The sequence below is a fragment of the Lacerta agilis genome, chromosome 2, assembly GCF_009819535.1.
Source record: "Lacerta agilis isolate rLacAgi1 chromosome 2, rLacAgi1.pri, whole genome shotgun sequence".
Lineage (NCBI taxonomy): Eukaryota > Metazoa > Chordata > Lepidosauria > Squamata > Lacertidae > Lacerta > Lacerta agilis.
In genome coordinates this window covers 75,888,201-75,911,189 of record NC_046313.1, presented here as the reverse complement: position 1 = coordinate 75,911,189, position 22,989 = coordinate 75,888,201, and the positions used below count along the sequence as shown (strand labels likewise).

At 42.9% G+C, this 22,989-nt stretch overlaps 1 protein-coding gene across 1 annotated transcript in view; it reads right to left on the bottom strand.

Moving 5' to 3' along the window:
- Window positions 1-22,989, bottom strand: part of FBLN2 (fibulin 2) — a 123,879-nt gene that overhangs the window by 55,507 nt on the left and 45,383 nt on the right. The window contains 2 exon segments of the mRNA XM_033140856.1: window positions 6,614-6,743; window positions 9,232-9,343. Of these exon segments, the coding sequence (XP_032996747.1) occupies window positions 6,614-6,743; window positions 9,232-9,343 (242 nt within the window).

Here is a 22,989-nt window from a genome sequence, read left to right as displayed (position 1 = left end):
GGCTTCTAGCTTGCTGATCGTCCCTGGTGGGCAGGAACGTAAGAGGAATTCAGTTCAATTCATATTGAAAGTGAACCTACTAACTTCACACTTCCCCAAATAATACATGAACTGAAGCATGGCCATCCTAAGAAATGTGCACTTCCTAGTGCTTTTTTTTCAGTTGAAGTGTGCCAGAGTGCAGTCCTGGCACCTCTCAGGTGGGCACCATTGCTGGCTGGCACTCTCCCCCCACCTCGCTTCTTGCCTTTATGTACTTCTGAGAAGCCCAAAGCAAACAATGCATGTCAAAATGGAAGTTGGCCAGCGTGCGCGAGTCTACACTTTTTAAAGAAACTATGACTCCACCCACCTTCTAGCTGCAGTTTGTCTTGCAAAGGGGTGGGGCCAGTTCATATTTTGTTTTCTTCAATCTGTCTCCCGTGTTGGCAGCAGGCTTTAAGCTTTCCAGCTAGGCCTCTACCATTGCACACACATGTTTGCACAAGGGCCCTTCTGAGCTGCCCTAGCCATCAGCCCGAATCTAAGAAAATGAGGGAGGCAGGGGTGCATTTATTTCATCTGCACCAGAATCAGGGGCACTGGAATCTGTTCAGGGTTGCCCTGAGTCACCCAGTGACTAACTGTAACAAATTCATGTAATATATAATATATCAGGACCATGTGTGAACCAGCTTTTCAATACAGCTGCACAAGACCTATTGTGCTTGGGCTTCAGCAGCTAAAGTGGCATCTTTATGGTGGACACCATCATTCTGCAAATCCCTGTTTTCAACGCAAAGGCTTCAGGATCGTATATCAGATCTCCCCCACCCCATATGTTTCTTTATGATTTGTGAAAAAATTCACATTAACGAACACAACAGTCAATTCGTACCTACTAGTAAATGTTGCAATCACCCACAACAAGGAGTTTCAAAGCTGAAAATTCAAGTATAATAGACCTGTTCTTTCTTACTGAGAAACTTAATTTATCACAGCAGGTAATTATAATTACCCCTACGGCATCCAATTTATGATTCCATTTTTCAAACTGTTAAATCAAGCCACAACAAACAATAAAACTGCACATAATTTTCCAACAAACAAAAAACAACTAAAAAGAGCTGGATTTTCCACCCCACAGCTCTTTCTTTCCTAGGTGCAATACAGAGAAGACAACTGAAAGAGACATTTTAATGTGTTTTTATATTAATTTAATGCTGCAAAAAGTGCTCATGTGTATTTTGAGCTGATGCCAAATACCTCCCCCTATTCCTTCATTGGCAGGCTGGCTGATTGACAGTATAAGCAGCCAGTCACAATAAATGTATTATTTTAATCTCGGGCCCATTTCTCTCTCAGCCTCAAAATTTCTGCAGCAGAATTGCCCCCATTGCATATGAGGGAAGTGGTGAAGGGGGTAATGCTCCTGAGCTCAAAGAGGAAATCCCACCAAAGGCTAGGCATCTTCACAACTGCCGCACAGAGTTCATACCCATTTTCTGAAATTTCACTGGTTTGATGTTTTGATTACAGGCTGCTTTCAAGGTATTGATTTTTAACTTTAAAACTGCAACCCTATAAGAATTTGCCTGGGAATAAATAAATCAGGTGCAAACTAAAAATAATTCATTTCCAGGTAAAGTAACCCCCTCTGATTACAAGCCTGACTTGTCAGGCACAATGGAACTTCTGTGTTGTCTTCTCCCCACTGTGGTGTTTCCTTGCTCTTGCCCATCACTCCACCTTGGTGTTATGGTATTATGGCAGGCTTAGAGATAGTAATTTTGCTTTTAATAGATGCCTGTCGAAGCATTTTTTAAAAAAAAATATCTGGATTGCCTTGGAGCCATGAAGCACTTCAGAGGTGCTCAACACATACTACCTTGAAGATATCTCAGTTCACCTTTGGCAAGCCCTAAACCAGTGATGGCGAACCCGTGGCACGCGTGCCACAGCTGGCACACAGAGCTCTCTCTGCTGGCACGCCAGGGGCGAGGAAATGGCGCCGCCGCGCTGCTCTGCTCATGCGTCCTGCCAGCGCAGGCGCAGCAGCGGACAGCAGCAATTTCCCTCCTTGGCGCCTGTGGTGTTTGGCTGCTGCTGCTGCGGAGGATTCGACGCGAGGCAACGACGACGGCGAGGTAACAGCAGCGGCGGGCTGGGCCAGGGGCGGCGGGTGAGGGGGAAAGCCCTCCTTTTGAGCGCTGCGAGCGGGGGTGGGGGAGCCGTGCGGCCCCGCCGGCGATGCCATCCCTAAGTAAAAACGGCAGTGCTATGTATGTTCGGGTGGAAGGAAGGAGGAAGGAGGCAAATGTGGAGCTCTTTACTTAAACATGTGCACACAGGGTTGGTGCATTGGAGGAGTAGGCGGCCACCTCCCCTTCCATCCGAGCGGTGTTTGGGATGGCGCGAAGAAAAGTCTCGCTAAGACCCAAGCCGCCAAGGGGCGCGCGCCCCCGCGCAGGGGTAGGCGGAGCTGCGCCAGAGCTGAGCGGCGTTTGCTTCCCGCCTCGCACTGCCGCGTGGGCTTTTCTTCCCAACCGCCTTCACAGGTCCGGGAGGCGCCGTTGCTGTGGTGGCGGCTCTCACATGTCTTTAGCTACCTCCTCCGACTGCCCGAGCGCTCTCCGGTAAGGAGGAAGTCAAACCTCGAAGAAGGGCAGGAGCTGCATTTGGGAAGGTTTGGGATGCAACCGCTATGGTTCCCTCCCTTTGCCCAGTTTTGCAAAACAAAAACAAACCCCCACACATAATAAATAAAAAAAACCCACTGGCCCTTCCTGCGTTCCGTTTTCTGGGAACGGTCTGTCTCCTCCCTCTGCAAAGTTGTATGCAGATGCGGAGAGGAGGGCGGCGAATAACACCGGAGTTCATGCAGGGAGAACTAACTCTCAAAAGTCTTTCTCTCTCTTCTCTTCCCTTCCTCTCTCTCTCTTCTCTTCCCTTCCTCCCCCCCCCCCTACTTCCTTAAAGGTAAATTACATGCATCAAGGCAGCTTTGCCTGTATCACATTCGCGGATTGATTGCTTATGTATTTACACACACCAGCACAGTCGTGGGCGAAATTTTATTCAGTGTACCCAAAATAAAATAACTCTTTGAACCTGCTGCCCATACCTTCTATCGATCTGGCTATGAATAATAGGTTGAGAAAGATTCAAAGAACAAATGAAGGGTTGTACTGGTATGTATATTATTTCCTCAGAGCAACCCCAGTGAAATAAGTGAACTTAAGGCCATTTAATTGCAGTGTTGGCACTTTGAAATAAAAAGTTGGTTTTCCACTGCAGTTTGGGCACTCGGGCTCAAAAGGTTCGCCATCACTGCCCTAAACCTTTCCCAAAGCCGCCACCTTCAGCTTGGGATTTAGAATTTATCTGAATCTGATGCACACCTCTAATATATATGTCTCCATGGAGCAAAGGTGATGTTTTATCAAACTTCTGAGATAAAATTAGCCTCCACCTGAAACATAGCAAGACCTGCACTGTGAGTTTGCTCCCTAGAGAAACTGACCAGACCCTTCCCACTGCGGTTTTTGTGAGATCTGTCAGGATGGCTTTATCCACTGGGGTGTCTAAGAAGTAGGGCTACTTACTTTGACTTCTTACTTAAGAAGACAGGATTGGTTCATTTGTGTTTAAGAAGATGGAATATTGTTAACATCTTGCATCTGTGTTGTTCTTATGAACTGATTTTATAATGTTTTGCATTGTTGATGTTTTATTTTTCTTATAAGCTGCTACTTTGAGGACCCTGGTAGTCAAAATGTAGTAACAAATTCAAATGTACATATAATACATTTTATATTCCTCCTAGAGTCTCCATAGACTAGAGAGTCATTATGGATCCTAAACTTGGAATCTTTAATGAACAGAGTGTCCTGCAGCATTTTTATGTTTCTCACGCCTGCTTTTATTCTTTTCTTCTAACTTCCTTCTCTTACGATGTCATCTTTATTGTACTTCCCTCCATCTGGGCTTGAGGTTTATCTTTTCAGTGTGTTGGATGCTTTCATATTCATATCTCTGTAGCCTGCACAGAATACTAATGATGTTGAAGAGCTTGCATGCTTTTAAACAACATTAATGGGCTCAGTAAAGTATTTCTTTTTTATAGGTACACGACCCTTAATCAAAGGAAGAGAATCAGAATTACAGCATTGTATGAAGCTCTATCAAGCACAAATAATTTCAGCGAATGTAAGGCTGATTGGTTGTCCCAGAAAAAAACTAGAATGCCCTCCGGACTAGTGTCAACCTGTCTTAGTGACATTTACCACAACACAGTCCAGGAATACAGATATGATATATGCCTTCCTTTCCCATTCATCTTGTTTGCTCATTCTTGCCAATACCCCACAGTACACATTGTGTAGTTGGGGCAACCAAATTCCCATTTTCCCTGTGCCTCAGAAATACTCTTTGCAGTTTATTTAACTGTCTTTTGAAGGCATCTTCCTTGCACCATCAACCAGTGAAGGCTAGCCCATTAGGGCAAATTAAGCCCTGGACTGTCAACCTCAGCCTGCCTCAGCTGGCCCCCAGCTGCCTGCCTTCTTAGTGACAAACCAGTCCCAGTACTGGCCCTGGCCCTCAACTTCCTCCTTCTCTAGTCTGAAGAGTTGTAAGGGACCACAAGGGCCATCTACCTGAAGGAAGCGTCTCCACCCCCTCGTTCAGCCGGACAACTGAGGTCCAGCTCCGAGGGCCTTCTGCGGTTCCCTCACTGCGAGAAGTGAGTTACAGGGAACCAGGCAGAGGGCCTTCTCACCACCCTGTGGACACCCTCCCATCAGATGTCAAGAAATAATATAAAAAAACTACTGACTTTTAGAAGACATCTGAAGCAGTCCTGTTTAGGGATGTTTTAAATGTTTGATATTTTATCGTGTTTTTAATATTCTGTTGGGAGCTGCCCAGAGTGGCTGAGGAAACTCAGCCAGATAGGCAGGGTATACATATTAAATAATTATTATTATTATTATATTATTATTATTATATTATTATTATTTTATGTCCAGCCTCCTGAAGTACGGGAATCTTTTGCTCAATGTGTGGCTAGAACTCACAACCCTGAGATTAAGAGTCTCATGCTCTACTGACTGAGCTATCATCTCAATGCCACACTTGTTGAACAAAGCAAGCAGGAGGATGGGGGCAAGCCATGTCATTGGATTTACCTGTCACTGGTTCTGGCTCCACCTCCTCCACCCCCAGTCCCGATGGGCACTAGCCACCACTGCCAACAGCAGGAGGCTGAATGCTAGCAAACACGGCATGCATTTCCTATTTCAAACAGCTCACCATTCAACATTATTTAATAGGTGATCAGGTGTAGTTGCACCAGTAATACCACCCTGACTTCAGTGCTGCTTACAATGCAATTGGGTGCATCTCTTCTCATAAGCAAGTCCCATCAAACCTTTTTATGGGACTTGCTCCCAGGTAAGCATGCATGAAATCACAGCCTCGTTCTTTGAAATAATGCGCATGGAACAAGACTTCACTGCACAAAGAAGTAATTCCCGAAATTTTGAGGCGTCCTTGACAAGCAGTTCTCCCTGTTCACTCACCAGGAATTTTATGGCAATTGGACTGTATAGTTTATATCATAGCAACCTCCATTGCAGATAAATGATCCATAACACAAATCTCAGCATAGCATTTTTACTCATTTTCAGAAAATCAAATACTGTAATAATGTCCTGAAAATTAGATTATTCAGTAGGAATAATAAGCCTCACCAACCAATTAACCCCTGTGTTGCACCAAGAATGACCTTACATTTTTCATACTAACAGAAGTTATTCATAAGACACTTTGATATTACAAGACTTGGCAGGATTAATGCATTTCCTGCTGAGGCAATGGAAAATTACACTCGGGAGTATCAAACAACTATGTAAATGGTGATCAATGTTTAATGAATTCTGAAACCTTCAGTTTGGCTACAGTCTGGAAGAAAGGACATAATAAATAAGGAGTCAGATCCTAAGCAGGCAGAAACTGGCAAGGCTCCATTGTATGGGAATCAATGAGGTGAATGAAGCTGTGCAATTTTTTTGCCAGGGCAAAGCCCCCCCCCCCAAAAAAAATTAGCATCTGCATCGATCTTTATTTATGAGCTAAAGTTTCTGGAGTCAGACATTTCTTCTTCTAAGTCAAGTGTTCTGTTCAACTGCTCAGTTCAGCTTCAATCCAATAAGTGGCTAAGCATAGGAGGAGGGGGCTGATGTAATCTCCTTCCCTATCTATAATACGATTTTTTAAAAGCAAGTAACATGCTGTTAAGTATAATACTGGAGATAGACTTCTTAAGCAATGCACTAATGAAATTCTTATCTATTAGATATATGGAAAAGCAAATTAAAATGAAAGCCCTGAAATTCAAGATTGTGCATCTGGTTGAAGCAGAGAAATAAATATGAGCAGTCAAAATGCTTAGCTAAGTGAAATTTTCATTCCTGGCCCATGATGCTTTGCAATTAAGGAGAGAGAGAGAGAGAGAGAGAGAGAGAGAGGAGAGAGAGAGAGAGAGAACAAATGCCAAACCCTTAAAAGTGCCAAAGCTTAACCTGATTTGAATTAGTAATGGTGCCACAAAGGTTTCAGCATTGTGCCTTGCCTTATAAAACGATCCTCCGCAGGTCTCACTTTCATCCGGGGCACACAATTCACCTTCTCTGGCAGCAATCATGCCAGCAATGCAGCTGTTTTCCTTTAAATACGAGACACAACACTGCTTCTGAGCAATTCTACAACAAATAAAACACATGTTGCTCTCAAAAGGCAGGTTTCCACTTGCAAATGCCATTATTCAGTAAGAACTGACACCACTGGACACACCAAATAGATCTTCTGCATGTTTTCTTTGCCTTTCATTGACAGCACTATTTTGCAATTCAAAATGCTGAATCAAGAGGTCAACAGGGGCAAAGGAGTATGTCTGTGTCTGTGTGTGGGGGGGGCAGTACTGTGTTTGCCACAACAGGAAGGTTGTGGAATGATGTTAGTGGAGCTCTAGGTTCATGGCACTGTTGTCCTGCAGGGATCAATCCTGCAGGCTGCTTTGCCAGCGTGTTTCCCACAGGATTGCACTTCTCCACTCAATCCTGCTGGCTGCAAGGGGCTGCTTTGTGCTGGCAAAGCAGCACCCAGCAGGATTAAACCATCTGCTTGCCAGCTGGTTCAGTGCTGACGACTGCAGTGGTTTGCTTCATCACACCCAGCAGAACCAAACCCAGAGATTTCCCCCTGCCGCTCCAGCACTTTACATTTGGCTTGGGAATGCATTGGCAATTGATGCAATCTTGGTTTTGCATGATCCAACTGTTTAGAGTTGACCATGATTTCTAGCAACCATGATTCAGAAGGATCTAGGAGCCAAGTGGTGGGTCTCAAATCAGTTTATTCATGTCCTTAAAATGCATCCATAACAACATGACTATTAGTACTGTCCATCTCAGGGGGGGGGGGTTTTCTGCAAGATGCCCAGCAATCCACTGGATGTTTACTTGTGAGTAAGTCCCTGTTCGGAAACCCTGGAGAGTTCTGAGCTAGATGGACCAACAAGTCTGATTTAATATAAGGCACTTTCCTATGGTCCTTGTGCAGGAACATACATTCCAGGTCTTGATCAACATAGAAATATTACATAGAAATATTGCAGGGTGCCAACTTGAATAAAATATGGGGGGGGGCAGGTAAACCCTGTTCCAATGTAATAGATCACTTGACACAGTGCACACACACTATTTGAATGGCAATGCTCATCAACCTTGGGGAGGACCAATCCCCTCAAATATTTTGTTCAGGGGGCAAAGGGACCTTGGCCCCTAGGAGTTGGATCCTGTGTTATATATCCTGCCAGAGACAAGCATTACCATTCCATCCATGGCAAACATGGATTCAGTCACTCTCATTCTTTATTTATTGGCTCAGTATACATTTATCCAGTCCATACCTTCCATTAGTACAATGCTCAGGCCATGATAAGAGGCAGGATTGTGCAGTTGCTATACAAGCATAAAATGAAGAGGCTTGACAGGCTACTCTTTGTATGAATACATACCAAATATCATGCTTTGATCACCAAGTGCACTGTTTCCTCCTTGCTAAACTCCTGTACTCCACCAATATCAGATCTACTTTGGTTATTTGTAAACTTGCTATTGAAAGTTGCAGTGAAATGAATATAATCCTTTGAGCAGGAGTTCAGTCTGATATTTACATATGGAATGAGAATAAAGACCCATTAATTAAATTCTAAATCCCTTTGTAAGGAGCTCATTTACTTAAAATTTGATCTTTTTTATTTAGTTTCCATTTGTGCTAGACATTTCCCCCCACAAATGAGAGAGAAACTGGCTCACGTTTTCTTAATTGCAGTATTCCTGATATTTTAGAGCAAGAGTCTTGATTCCTTTACGCAGCTATAATAGGACACTTCTTAGCAAATGGATCATATCAAATTCTGTGAGATTACATTGGGGAAATAGACTTTGTAAAGGCCAAGATTCAGGTGGCAGTGACGGAAAGTAAGTATCCCATTAACTCAGTTCCATATGCACAGCCCTTTGCATAGTGTGTTTTATGTGTGCCGTTTATGAGAAACAGACTTTTGCACTTAGCACAGATTCTCAGGAGGGAGCTTGATTTTTATCAGGCAAAATTAAAGGCCGTATCTTATTCATCTAGAGCATTAAAAAAAATCAACGTATGATCTGCGATAAGCCAAAATAATTGTTCTCCTGTAATTGGAGGAATGTGCATATTAAAAGGTTCAAGTTCATTAAGGCTCTATATTTTGGGAGAGAAGTGTTCCTTATATATATGTCAGGCCGTCTTGCCACACTTCAGTAAGTTTATGCAGCATGTGCGCAGATGGGCTTATCCATATCTTTCTTCTGCACTTTCCAGACATGGTCCACAAGGCATCCCTCCTCCCACCCCTCCGGAGCTTTCCTGGTGAAAACCAGCTCTTTATAGCTCAATCAGAACAAACGTCAATCTGCAGATTTAAGTTTTAAAGAACAGATTTTCATGAGAAAAGCTTGGAGCCAAAAAAAAGAAAGGAAAAGCACCCTTGGACACAGAGTATTAAAGCGTGGAGCTCTGGGTGGAAAGAGCAGGGAAAATGGAAAGTGTGGATAATCCCTGTATATGTGTAACGTGGATCATATGTCACATTATAAAATGCAGGCTGTTTGTGATTTTTCAGCTTCTTAACTTTAGTTTACATACCTGCAAATGTCGCCATCAGCTCTACTTACAGGGATTTCCCTGCATTCATTGTTGTCAATAGCCCACTGTTGTCCAGCAGCACAGCAAGTTTCAATTAAATCTTTTGTTGAACCTGAAAAATAGCAGATATACAACTATATAAAATAAGCTTTGGGAAAACAGATTTTTTTGTATGCTAGGATGAGTTCTGTGACCTGGTCTCCTGATTTTGTACAAAGGGACACACCTGGGTATAGGTCTGTGAAAATTCCATTGTGCAGAAGCTTACAATGACAGCCTAGTCGTACCTTGGAAGTCGAATGAAATACATTCCGGAAGTCTGTCTGACTTCCAAAACGTTCGGAAACCAAAGTATGACCTCTGATTGGCTGCAGGAAGGTCCTGCAGCCAATCGGAAGCTGCGGAAGCCCCGTCGGACGTTCGGCTTCCAAAAATAGTTCGCAAAATGGGACAGTCACTTCTGGGTTTGCTGCATTCAGGAGCCAAAACGTTCGAGAACTGAGCTGTTTGAAAACCAAGCTACAACTGTACTGCTTCTTAAACTTCTGTCTACTTAGAAGTAAGCTCAACTGAGTCCAATGGGAGTTACTGCCAGGTAAGTGTACATGGGATTGCAGCCTTCGAGCTTCTCTTGGACAGGTGCTCCAGCTGAGGGATGCAGATCCTGTCCGAATATTTACTATTAACAACATAAAACCTTCACCCACCTTGTCTTCCATCCTATACAGTGAGCTCATTGTCTTAATAATTGTTCCTTATATAGCCAAATGACACCTTCCACAGACAAGGTAGATGTATCAGCAGGCCTAGGGGGATACCAAGAGTTGAAGAAGTACCAAAATGCTAAGGGGGGTTTAAAAAAATGCCCAAAATAGCCCTATGGGAACTGAGCATACTCCAGGGTCACAGAATGCTGGCTGATTATTAGAAGGGAGAGAAATGGAAAGCAATGAAGAGGTGGGGGTGGGGATGGAATGGAGTATCCTGTAAAAGGGCATGGATGTCTGCCACACCTTGCTGCAACTTATGCAGTGTGTAATCTCACTGTATACAAGTTGTACAAGTGACAATAAAGTATTTCAACATTTTTTTTACAGGTACCACTTGCATTTTCTGTTCTGCAATGCATTTTTATTCAAGGTGGTTTGACAACACATCCTAGCAAGTGTTAGTTAAGATCAGATAACCAGATTTTACTTCTCGAAAAGGAGCCTGCTTCCCAAGAGCCCCTTCCAGCTTTTGAGGGCACAGGAACCAGTGCAACGCCACTGCTTCCAATACTACTCGGTATAATTGGAGAGCCAAGGTTGTATAGAAGGAGCTTTCTCTGTGGCTCCTACCACACCAGAGCAGGAGAAACACAATCATGGAAATGAGCTGTGGTGTGACTTCGACTCTCCAAGATGACAGAATGATGAGGAGCAGCCTCCACACCACTAAAACCAATGCCAGAAGGGACCAAAACTCAAACAACACAATGGAAACTTAAATTCCAGAATTTGGTGTTTTATCTTTCCTAGCAGTCATGTGGATTATTTTCTTTTTGTTTTGTCACTCACAAAATACATGTTTGATTGTGGTGTTTCTACTTAAAACCAATTTTGATTAATCTTCTATATTGCTGATGGCAGAAGCAACAATGTAGCATACAAGAGGAATAACTACCTAGCAAGGATTTAACAAATGTTACTGTTTTTGATCAATATTCATGTGAGTAATATTGCATTAAAAGGCCATGTATTTTATTAAATTATCATTAGTCAAGTATTGACTATATTCAGTGAAGAACAGACTCCTCAGGGCCTTAAGGCCTCCAAGAAAAAGAAGCTGAACTTTGCTTGTTGAGAGACCCTCAGTGCTCAGGTTCAGTAGCCTATAGAAGGTCAATGGGATGAACTCCAAAATGAGGGTTTGTGGCCAGTAGCTTTAGGCATACTCAATTACCAGCCCAATTTACAAGACAGATGCAGCTGGCAAACCATTTAAGAATCCAGGGCTGTCAGCAAACAAAGCATATGACAGACAGGCTGAACACTATCCACTTTCATTGTTCGTGTATTTTTAAAGTCTCACAGGTAATAGCTTGTTCCGCAAGCTAAAAGAAAGAAAGAAAACCAGTTTCTTCTGTTTTCCACAGTGCAGCTTCTGGAAACAATTGGATGTTACCTCAGGGTTGGGGGGGGCAGAATGATGTTCATAGCCCAGGCGAGCAGAATAAGCATGCTTCCCAAATCTGTAGGATTTCAGGAATAGGGTTAGTAGATCCAAGGAATGGTGTATGTCTAAGCATACACACTGGGGTGAGGCCTGGTGTCAGTTCATAATCAATCATCATCGTCGGCGGCATCGGCGTCACTGTCATTATCATCATTTATAACCCTCCCATCTGGTTGGGTTTCCCCAGCCACTCTGGGTGGCTCCCAACAGAATATTAAAAACATGATAAAGCATCAAACATTAAAAACTTCCTTAAACCGAGCTGCCTTCAGATGTCTTCTAAAAGTCAGATAGTTGTTTATTTCCTTGACATCTGATGGGAGGGCTTTCCAAAGGGCGGGCACCACTACCGAGAAGGCCATCCGCCTGGTTCCCTGTAACTTGGCTTCTCACAGTGAGGGAACTGCCAGAAGGCCCTTGGCGCTGGATCTCAGTGTCCAGGCAGAATGATGGGGGTGGAGACGCTCTTTCAGGTATACTGGACCGAGGCCAATACTTGCTGATGTTGGAACTATATATATATATATATATACACACACACACATATATATATATATTGTTCTAACATCTTTGCTTGATTTGGCTAGGCAGTGTTTGCAAATGAAGTGGCCAGATGAATTCTGATTTCACACAAATTACGGCTAATTTGTGGTAATATGAACTTTTGCAGGAAGGTTTGAAGTTCAGGAGGAATTTTTTGTAGGAAACTTATAAATCTCAGCATCAGAAACAGCATCTAAATTACAGGAAATTTCTCATTTGCTAGTGCATATTGTAAAAATATAAAACTGCAGCCCTTCTGCCACCACAGTGTGTATTTGGTATTGGAATTAGAGAGAAAGACCTGTGCTATGGAATATGTATTCTATAAGGTATAATCTTATAAGCAGATGATGCAGTCAAACTTGGAGGTGGATTACTGGGTCCTTGCCTCAAGAATCCTACAACTTCAAGCTGGCTTCAGATGCAGTCTAAGGAAGAGCACTAAGCAGGAGACCAGAGTTAGAGGATTCATCACTTGGCTGTTCCCGAAATCCAGGAATCCAGACTTCAATCAAAGAATCATATTCTCCAGTTTCTCGTCATCTTCTTGCCCTCCCTCCTTCGTAAACTCTAACAAGTAGCAGAGAACATGATGATAATGGAAGCTGCCTAGTTACCACGTTAATTGCTCAGTTAAGCTCAGACCCTTACCAAAGCTAATTCCATTGCTCCTGGCAGTTAACACAAGGACAAGTTGCCCCCAAAATTGAGGGGGCCCTGCACGCAGCTCGCATGTGTGACATCACATTTTCTGAAGGCTGAGCACTATGGAGGAGCTGGCCACTGAAACTGTGCTGCGCTCACTTCCACACTTGGCTCCACTCTTGACCTCCTCTGCTCCCTCCACACTGAGGAGGGCCGGCCCACTTCCAACAAATATTAAGAGGGCCAAAGACACCTGCTAGGGGCTATCCCAGATCCTGCCCTGTTTGAAGGGGCCTGCATCCTTTTGGAACAGATGTCTAGATCACATTAGTGTCTAGATCAGTTATGAGTCGTCTCTCCTGAAATATATGGACTACTAATACAGATCTACTTTTTTTCTAGACAAATAACTCCAAGGACAGTAAGACAGTTGCATTAGTGAACTGAGGTTGTTAGTATCCTTGCCAACTCATAGTTTTTATCTGTATTATGTCTCATACTCTATAGCCATGTCAGCCTCTATGCAATCAAATGGAGGTTCTGAAAGAGAATCAGGTAAAGTGGATTTCACCTACATACTGTATACAGACACACACAGAGAGACACACACACTTTCAGGCATTTGAAACTAAATATTTATATGCAGAACCAAGAAACTAAAATTATCAGGTTCTGACAATTTATTTGATTATGAACATGTCTCAGTCCTGGAATTTTCCTAAATACTGTACCTATATTTATATACTGCATCTGATTTCAGTGGATAAACTTTGTTTCTCACTTAGTCAAATACCACCCAGAATAATTACAATATTTCTAACATGAATTGGAATGATGGTAACAAAAACTTGTTCCTCAGTATTGCATTAGAGCAAATACAGTATATCCACACACAGACATACATACTGTGGTTGATATGACAAAGAAGGTCAAAACACAAGAATAAACAAATATTGCAACACTAATAACAATACCATCATTCCATTGAACCCACTGTGAATACGGAATAATTATTTGATTTCAAATAATAATAGGTTGAATTGTGAAGGAAACTATATTGTGTGGAAATTGTAATAATGGATGTTAGGTGGCTGTTTCTGGGTGGAGTCAAGAGTTTCCCATTACTATCTATTTTTTTTATTAGTGACAATAAAATTCTTGTCTAGCTTCTTGCCTTGAGTGTCCTCTAAGGCTTGCATAGCAGATGTATCCAGGTGTCAGCAAACTTTTTCAGCAAGGAGGTAAAGGTAAAGGGACCCCGGACCATTAGATCCAGTCGTGGACGATTCAGGGGTTGCTGCACTCATCTCACTTTACTGGCCGAGGGAGCCAGCATACAGCTTCTGGGCATGTGGCCGGCATGACTAAGCCACTTCTGGCAAACCAGAGCAGCGCACGGAAATGCCTTCCCACCGGAGCAGTACCTATTTATCTACTTGCACTTTGATGTGCTTTCGAAGTGCTAGGTTGGCAGGAATAGGGACCGAGCAATGGGAGCTCACCCCGTCACGGGGATTCGAACTGCTGACCTTCTGATCGGCAAGCCCTAGGCTCTGTGGTTTAGACCACAGCGCCACCCGTGTCCCCTTTAGTTTGCCTACCCATGCCTTAAACTGTAAGGACAGCACTGTGAACAGTGTCTCATATTTCTGAATCACATAACTTGCATTACTAAGACAGGCAAGTAATTTCTGTGTCCTGAGAGCACCTCTGCTCACGTATACAAAATTATCTATAAGATATCTTATATAGAGAAATAGTTTGTTTTTAAATTTATTTTTCCTTCTAAAGCTATTGCCATATCAGCTTCCAAAGTCATGCTTTCATAAATTGCTATTTCATTTTTAATTTTTTAAAAATTTGGGTCTTTGATATGATTCCAATAATGCTCTCTTTGTTCATAGCTTACACTTTGCTGCATAAATGTTCTTTGGCTTGATTTCTCAGGTTAAAAACCCAGTTAGTCTGAAAAAAAGACAGCTAGAAAAAGCAGATAAATAGAGCTATCTCCTCACCCCATGAGCATATGCACATAACCATAAGCCTGAATGATTTGGTTGACTTTGCTCCTAATGCAAATGAACAGGCAAGTTAATATTCCCTCTGGCCAGAGTGTAGGATAATCCTCCTGCTTTGAACTTTGAACCATCTGAGACAGAGGTCAACTAATTTAGCATGCTTAATCTATAATGTTTCCATGAAAGCATAATTTATTAGCTCCGGGTTTTAATGGGGAAAAGGTAAAGGCTCTTTGTTGATACTCAAAGATCCTTCAAACTTGAAAGTTCTATTCAAATAAATTATATCCTGTCTTCAGGATCAGTGCCTCAACTTGGTAGCTCAATGCATCCATTACTACTTCACACAATACCAACAGTGGTGCCAGGAAAATAAGAGGCCCTTCTCTTGGTTGCACCATCCTCAAAGGCATGCTTGATGGGGATGTGGGAGAGGATCTTCTTGGTGGCTGCTCCCAAACTTTGGAACTCCCTCCAGTGTGGTGTAGTGGTTAAGAGCGGTAGACTTGTAATCTGGTGAACCGGGTTCGCGTCTCTGCTCCTCCACATGCAGCTGCTGGGTGACCTTGGACTAGTCACACTTCTTTGAAGTCTCTCAGCCCCACTCACCTCACAGAGTGTTTGTTGTGGGGGAGGAAGAAGGGAAAGGAGAATGTTAGCCGCTTTGAGACTCCTTTGGGTAGGGATATCAAATCCAAACTCTTCTTCTTCCTAGAGATGTTAGATTGGCTCACTCCTTGTTGTCCTTCCACTGCAGATGAATACTTTTTTATTCCAGCAGGCTTTTTGGATCTAACTGTTTTGAATAAGGAGGCTCGTGAAAACATGAAATCTGGACACAAAAGTTATTAAGCTTTCTTTGGCCAAGGGTTTTTTGTGGGTTTTCTTTTTTTTTCCCTTTCTTTTTTTTTGCAAAATCTCCAAAACACACACAAACACACAATCAATGAAGTTTTTGAGCTATATTTAAGGATATTGACCAAAATCCACACATTCAACATGGGTTGCCATATACTCGGATTTCCCCAGACATTAAAGCGCTTAATGCCAAGGGTGCTGTTTCCAATGGCCGAATCCCAGTTATGTCTGGGAAATTCCGGACGTATGGCAGCCCTAATACACATGCACACAGAGTATATATTTGATTGAGCAGTGCTTACTGCACACTCTGTAGAGAAAAATGAGGGCAGATGGGGTTCGTCAACCTGGGAAAAGGAAACTCTGATCCTAAACCTACACTACCTTGCAGCTATGCTCATTCATGAGAAAGGCTTCAGAAGTAAACCCCAAGGAAAAGAATCTATACCTGTCCTGCTTTGCGGGACATCTTCTGGAGAAGAAAAGGCTAAGGAGTAAATGGTACACAAATCTGGAGTGGAGTCCCTAAGAAGGTTGGGTGGCTCCTTGTACGCCTCCTTCTGTCAACACCTGCAGTCAAGCTGGTGCCAAATGTTTTGCTCTGCTTTCCTTTGGAACACAACAATGAGACCAAGAGTGGGGTCTTATCGCCTGGGCAGCCCAGGACCTCCATACACACTACCCAAAAGCTTGTGTCTCAGAGAGGTCACTTCAGTGCAGTTAATGCAGCAAAAACAGCATAGGAGACAGCAGTTATAAGTTAGCGGTCTCTGCAACCAACAGATGGCATCCATTGGCTGCAGGCTTCTGTTGTTGGCATCCATCTGTTTCGAGAGACCGTGGATTGTGCCTCAAGGGGTGAAGTCAAAATGTTGTGTACTTTTGTAATATTTTGTTTTAAGTTATCTGTTGTTGCTTCTTTTTTGTACACCACTTAGATATTTTTAATATAGTAATATAGAAATAATAATAATAATAATAATAATAATAATAATAACCCCTCAAACTTTTTTTCTTGGGCAGCAAAATGTTTGAGGTTAGCCATGCTAGGCAGCACAGTGGAGGATGCCAAGCTAGGAGCCTCCACTTTCCCTTGGCAACTGGACAAAGCTCAGTCACCTTCTCCAGTAGATTGCAACTTCAGAGGCTGCATTACTTAGGAGAGCACCACTACATTGCTTAGATCTGCTCTCCTTCTACCTCTCAGCATGGTGCCGAAAGCTGCTTTGCATCAAGACAACATGGCTCAGAGCAGGGCCACCACCAGCAGTCATCATGGCTGCCAAATGCTGGGGTACATGAGGCCAGGTAGGCTCACCAAGGCTGACACCAGTTGTCAACATCCATTTTATCCCCTCTCTTCTGCCTTTAACCTGATTTTAGTTGATGTGCAGGTTAGGTACACTGCAAATCACCATCCAAGGCTACCATCTCCTGCCACCTTTATCTCCCCAGAATGCCTTGGGGCATCAGTGCAGATGAACAAGCAGAGTTTGTGAAGGAATATGGCAGGAAGTGTAGCATCCTTTCTTGCTGCCTTGAAAATAGCAAAGGTGTGGGCAGGATCTGTGAGTTGTATTTTGGGCGCCCTATCTCAGCTGTCATGATCTGCACTGATGAGAGCCAGAGCCAAAGGCAAGATAATGTGGTGTCTTGAGTCGAGCATTTGCTTTCAAATCCCAAACACCTCAAAAGCCCAGTTCCTTCTAGATAGGAGAGGTTTTGACAGGGTGTTTGGCCAGAGGCCACTGGCTATTAATAGGAAGGAAATGCTTCAGATTCTCAATAGACATGAAGATGTCAAAACCTCTTTTGGGGGGTGGAGGAAGGGACACAAGCTCAAAGGCTTAGGACAGACATCTACTAGTCTGTAGAACCATCTTTACAATTACAGATGATGGTGTCTGCTTACTATGTTCTGGGCCAAATAAACATAACATTTACAAAAGGTCAAGCACCATTGCCCCTTATGGCTTCCTACTTTTGTCGTTTTATTAGCTGTCATAATCAGAGCTTGCAGAAGAATGTCAGCAATTAAGATTGCGGTCCAAGGTATTTCCTGGATTAAGGAAAATTTGATAGTCCAAAGCTATGCCTTGATCCAGTAAATTTGGCCAGCAATGAAGTCCCCAGGAAATGTCTGCACTTGGAGCTATAACTGCTGTTAAAATTCATTGTGAGAGAGGTGGTTGGGAGAGATGGGATTAATCAACATTCCCCTGCCTCCCAATAGTGAAATATTTTTGTATGTGTTTGTAGGATGACTGGGAAATATCTGAAATGACTGTCTGCTTATGTTATGAGCAAGTCAAGGAAATCACCAGGAACTATCAGAACCATAGTAATAAATGTTATCTTTATATTCAGTCATGAACTTTGCATGATTGTGCAAGAAAAACTGACTTTTCCAGTTTTAATCACCTAAGCATGATAGCTTCTGCACCACTCTTTGACTTGATTTTTGGAAGGTTTCTTATCCAAGAGCACCTCCATCTTGCCCCCAGTCTTCATGTGATTGTCCCCCACCCACAACAAACTAGAGGAGGGAACATGATTTTTGTTTTCCAACCCCAAAATGGTAAAGTCTGTTATAGCAGCAGAACCACTCCACCTATCTTTCTGAATCTGTGCAGGCTGCGTCCCTAGAAGAGAGACCATAGGAGCCAACTCCTAGGGGCCATGGGGGCTTCACCCCCCAATAAAATATTTGAGGGGGCTGAGCCCCCCCCAAGTTGATGGGCACTGTCATTCAAATGGTGATCAATTATGCAGGGTGGGGCATACCTGGGCCCCCACAATAATTTATTCAAGTTGGCACCCCAGGAGAGGCAACCACACCTGCTATCTGCATCCAATTCTAGCAGATTTTTTTTTTTAAAGAAGAGAAGAGAGAGCTCAGATTGAACAGTTTGAATCAGAATGACATAAAGTGGGTTGCAAACAGAAGGGTCTGCTTCCAAATTTTACAAAGGTGAATCTTGTGGTCATTGCCATGCCAGAACTCCTCCCTCCTGATCTCTAGAGCTAAAATGCTAGGGCACTCAGGTTGGGGGCTATCTTCAGAGGCCTAACACAACTGTTTCCCTCTTCTCTGGGGCACAAGGGAGCCTGAGCTGCCCCATAAGTCCACACAGGTCACCAGATCATCTAACCTGAAGCCATCTGCATTCATAGCATGTATCATACAACACAAGTTATTTCACCATTGCAATTTCACCACAACCAATTATAATGCATGATGAAGTCACCATAAAACCACAGTTACTTTATTTCATGTGAATCAGCCAAGATATTCTTTTAAGGCACCAAATCTCTTGTATTATTTTAAAAAAAAATTCTTGAAGTCATTTACTCACACTTAAGAGGGGATTCAGGAATTTTAAAGGGGGAGAAAGTTTGTTTTTGGACATATTTAAAACATGTGGGATATAGCAAAGATGCCTAGGCTAAGTCATAAATATGTTTTCTTCCAAAATAATGGACTACTTTCCCTACAGTACACTTGCAAAAATAAATTGGAATCGCTCATATATGTAATTTGCAGTTCAAGAACATATCCCTAAAATACCCAGTGTACAGGTATATGCTGTGATTCCATACAAAAACCCTCCACTGAATGAGGTTCTAGACACAGAATCCCAGCTTTTGAAAGTCTTTCATACATATGACTGCAAAGATACAAATTGTGTGGGCAATGCCTGGTAAAATATAATCATCCAGGGGAAGCTGTAGGATAAATTGTGTAAAATAGTAACAGTTCTGGCATGTAACATCTTGCCTCCAAAGCACTGGTTCTAACATTGTTTACATTTCGGGAGCAGGGCCACCACAACACACAGTGTTTACATGATGCTCAGTAGCAGACCTCACAAGTCATTAAAATAAAATAAAATAAAATGATACTGCATAAGTATTTTCCCCTAAAAATAGTAATTTCCACATCATTTACAAACTACGGTAATACATTCTCAGAATGATCAATTCATGCCCTCTTTAGACACTGTTGGAAGGACAGTAAGGACACAATCAAATCACAATCAAGGACCCATTAAGTCCTATTGATTTCAATGGGATGAGAGTGATGGAGATGCTCAATGCTGCAACTCCCATCACTCCCATCAGCAAGGCCATTGGTCAGCACGGATGGGAGTTGTAGCTGAGCAACCTTTAGAAGGCACCATGTTGGCAACCCCTGCTGTAACCAATTACCTGCGAGTTCAATGGCAGTTACCTCCGAATAGATATGGATATGACTGCACTGTTAGTATCCATTAGGAGTATTGGGGATTAAATGTCCTCAACTTCGGCTGGGTCATGTCCCAAATATTTCCAGCTGGATATATGGTCCTTGCCTTCATTTTTAGAAAAGGATTGCCCCCAACCAGTTAGTGGATTGTGTCCAAAGGCATTGGGGGGGGGAATTGATGAGTAACCACACTAAGGAATTTTTATTTATGCTCCAGCTCTACACATCAAGAACTAAAAACACGTGGAGGGATAACTGACGGCAACGACTTACATATACTAATGCGAAGAGATTGTGGAAGTCAGGGTGGCATGCAATGCTAGTCCTACTCTGAACAGTTCATTCATTTCAGTGGTTCTACTCTGAGTAGGACTTGGCTGAATACGTACAAGTCACATTAGAAAACACATTTCTCAGAGGTTTCTTTTTTCATCCCCCAACCTAGCAAAGGAGGCCACTTTTTTGTGTTTTCCACTGGATATTCACTATCATGTTTTTGTGGTGAACTGCTGCTTTTCCCTTACAATGTAGCAGAACAATGCTGGTGTTCAGTGCATTGCAAAGATGCAAATGGCAGGCTGCCAATACGGTTGCCGCTGTAGCTCCTTGCAGCAACAGCAGAAAACAAAACAAAATGAACACTTTAAAAAAGTAAAAAAAAAAAAAAAGTTGTGCTGCTCCCACTCAGGGGCGGCACTTCCCATTTCCCTCTTGAGACCAAACAGAAAGTGCTGCCCCACCCTGCTCCGTCATGCACCCCTGCCAAAGCATCCCTTATCAAGGCTGCATGGCAGTGGTGCAAAGCAGAGGCGGCAAATTCCAGCAGGATCTCATGAGATCTCGCCAGAAATCAGCACCAATACCAATGCGGCTCTCCACAGCAAGGCAGGTGGGGTGCCCACCGCATGAGGCAGCTGCTTCATCCCACCTGAAGCCAACCCTGCTCCCACTCCTAATAGTGAGCCTCGCCCCTGAGAAACCATTTCTCACGGGGAAATTTGGTGAAGCATCATCAAACTTCATCATATTTATTATACCCGCCCATCTGGCTGGGTTTTCCCAGCCACTCTGGGTGACTCACAACAGAATATTAAAAACACGATATAAACATCAAACATTAAAACTTCCCTAAACTGGACTGCCTTCAGATGTCTTCTAAATGTCCGATAGTTTGTTTATTCCTTTGACATCTGGCGGGAGGCTGCTCCACAGGGCGGGTGCCACTACCGAGAAGGCCCTCTGCTGGTTCCCTGTAACCTCGCTTCTTACAGGGAGGAACCACCAGAAGGCACTCGGAGCTGGACCTCAGTGTCCAGGCTGAATGATGGGGATGGAGATGTTGTTTAGGGCTTTAAAGGTCAGCACCAACCATAGTTGTCAACCTTCCTTTTTCTTGCATTGGGAAACGGCCATACCTGTCAACTTTCCCTTTTTTGCAAGTGGGAAACAGCGCTGGAATAAGGGAATTTCTCGCAAAAAAAGGGGAAAGTTGACAGCTATGGCACCAACACTTTACATTGTGCTTGGAAATGCACTGGGAGCCAATGTAGGTCTTTCAGGCCTGGTGTTGTATGATCTCGGTGGCCACTCCCAATCACCAGTCTAGCTGCAATATTTTGTTCTGTAAACTCAGTAGAATGCTGGGGCTTTTTTGCTGTTCTCCAAAAGTGGTGCCAGAAGAACTTCTTCAAGTGGTGCCCTGTTAATTTCTCATTAGGGAATTTTTGCCAGACTTTAATGCTAGTGGAGCTTTCTTGCAGCAATCTGCTAAAAAGTAAGGATACACCTTTTAGACCTTACTCATCCAAAACTTAAGCAATCTTAAGCACTAATTATTTCCAGCAGGAGACTTGCTGCTGAACTTTCCGCATTTGAAATCCATGACACTTAAGGTGTTTATCTTTGGGGGAATTCTGCCCTTAATTTGTAGAAATGGGTAAAGAATAATGAGCCAGATGGTTATCGAGAGAAACGTGGATCATAGTTATACATCAAAGCAAGTAAAGAGGGGATGGAGAACTGGTGGCTCTCCAGATGTTTTTGGACTCCATCAGCAGGGTCAACAGTCGGGGATAATGGAACTGCAGTCTAGGAACATCTGTAGGGCTACAGTTCTGTACTAAAGAAATACATCTAAGGCTGCAATTCTATATCCACTTACATAGTAGTGAGCCCTATTGAACTCAGTGGAACTTATTTCTAAGTGGATGTGTATAAGATTGCTCTAGTCAATCAAGTTTCTAGGTAAATATTGCAAAGGGAATCTTGGTAGATTCTCAGACCCTTTGTTCCTTGATTGTATGCATAATAAATACCAGACATCTGAAGTAATACAATAACCAAATGATTCAATCTTTTGGCCACATGAAGAGGAGGATATTTTAAAATTGTATTCCCCACAAGAGGCAAGCAATGGATGGTAACCACTTCAAATGACAAATTAGCCTGAGGATCTGCCATATCAAGAATTCCAAAACCCCAACCATAGTCTGCAAGACATAAAACAACACTTGGGAACATAATTAACATATAAAACGCATCTCTGCTTTACAGTTTAGTCTCAAATTTACTACTTATGGAAAAACATAAAGATAATAGAAACACATAAAAAATATGTAAACAGTTGATGTTTAGCGCACCCAAGTCTGGGGTGGAATCTACACACATACAAAAAGACGTTGTGAAAATGCTTTTTTAAAAAAGTTTTGAAAATATATTGAATTTGCCATAGCTCACAATCACATCTAGTGCCACATTTGTATAATACACTTAACAGCACACTTAAATGTTTTATTTGCAGCTCTATAGCTGAGTTCTCAATGTGGATGGAAGTTGTGACATTTGGGAGGCATTGTAGCAGTAAGGGGACATGAGGCACTGCATTCAGAAGCATTGCTGCCTCCTGGGTTCTAAGAGTATGGGAGAAGAAAAACTTATACCCATCAGTTTTCATGACACCATGCATAATTTTATACACCTCTATTTTGTTCCCTCTTTACTTGCTTTTCTCCTAAGCTAGGAAGCTTCAAACATTACTACCTTTCCTCATGGACAGTGGCGTAGGAAGGGCGGGGCGTAGGGAGCGCTCCGTCCCCGAGTTCCATGACTCCCCACCCCAGTTCATTTTCCTGGTCAGTCACTGCCAGTTCAGACCCAATTAGTGTGTATGAGAAGTGACTGTCCTAGGAAACCATTGATGTGCTAGATTTCTCTCTCTCTCTCTCAGAAGCA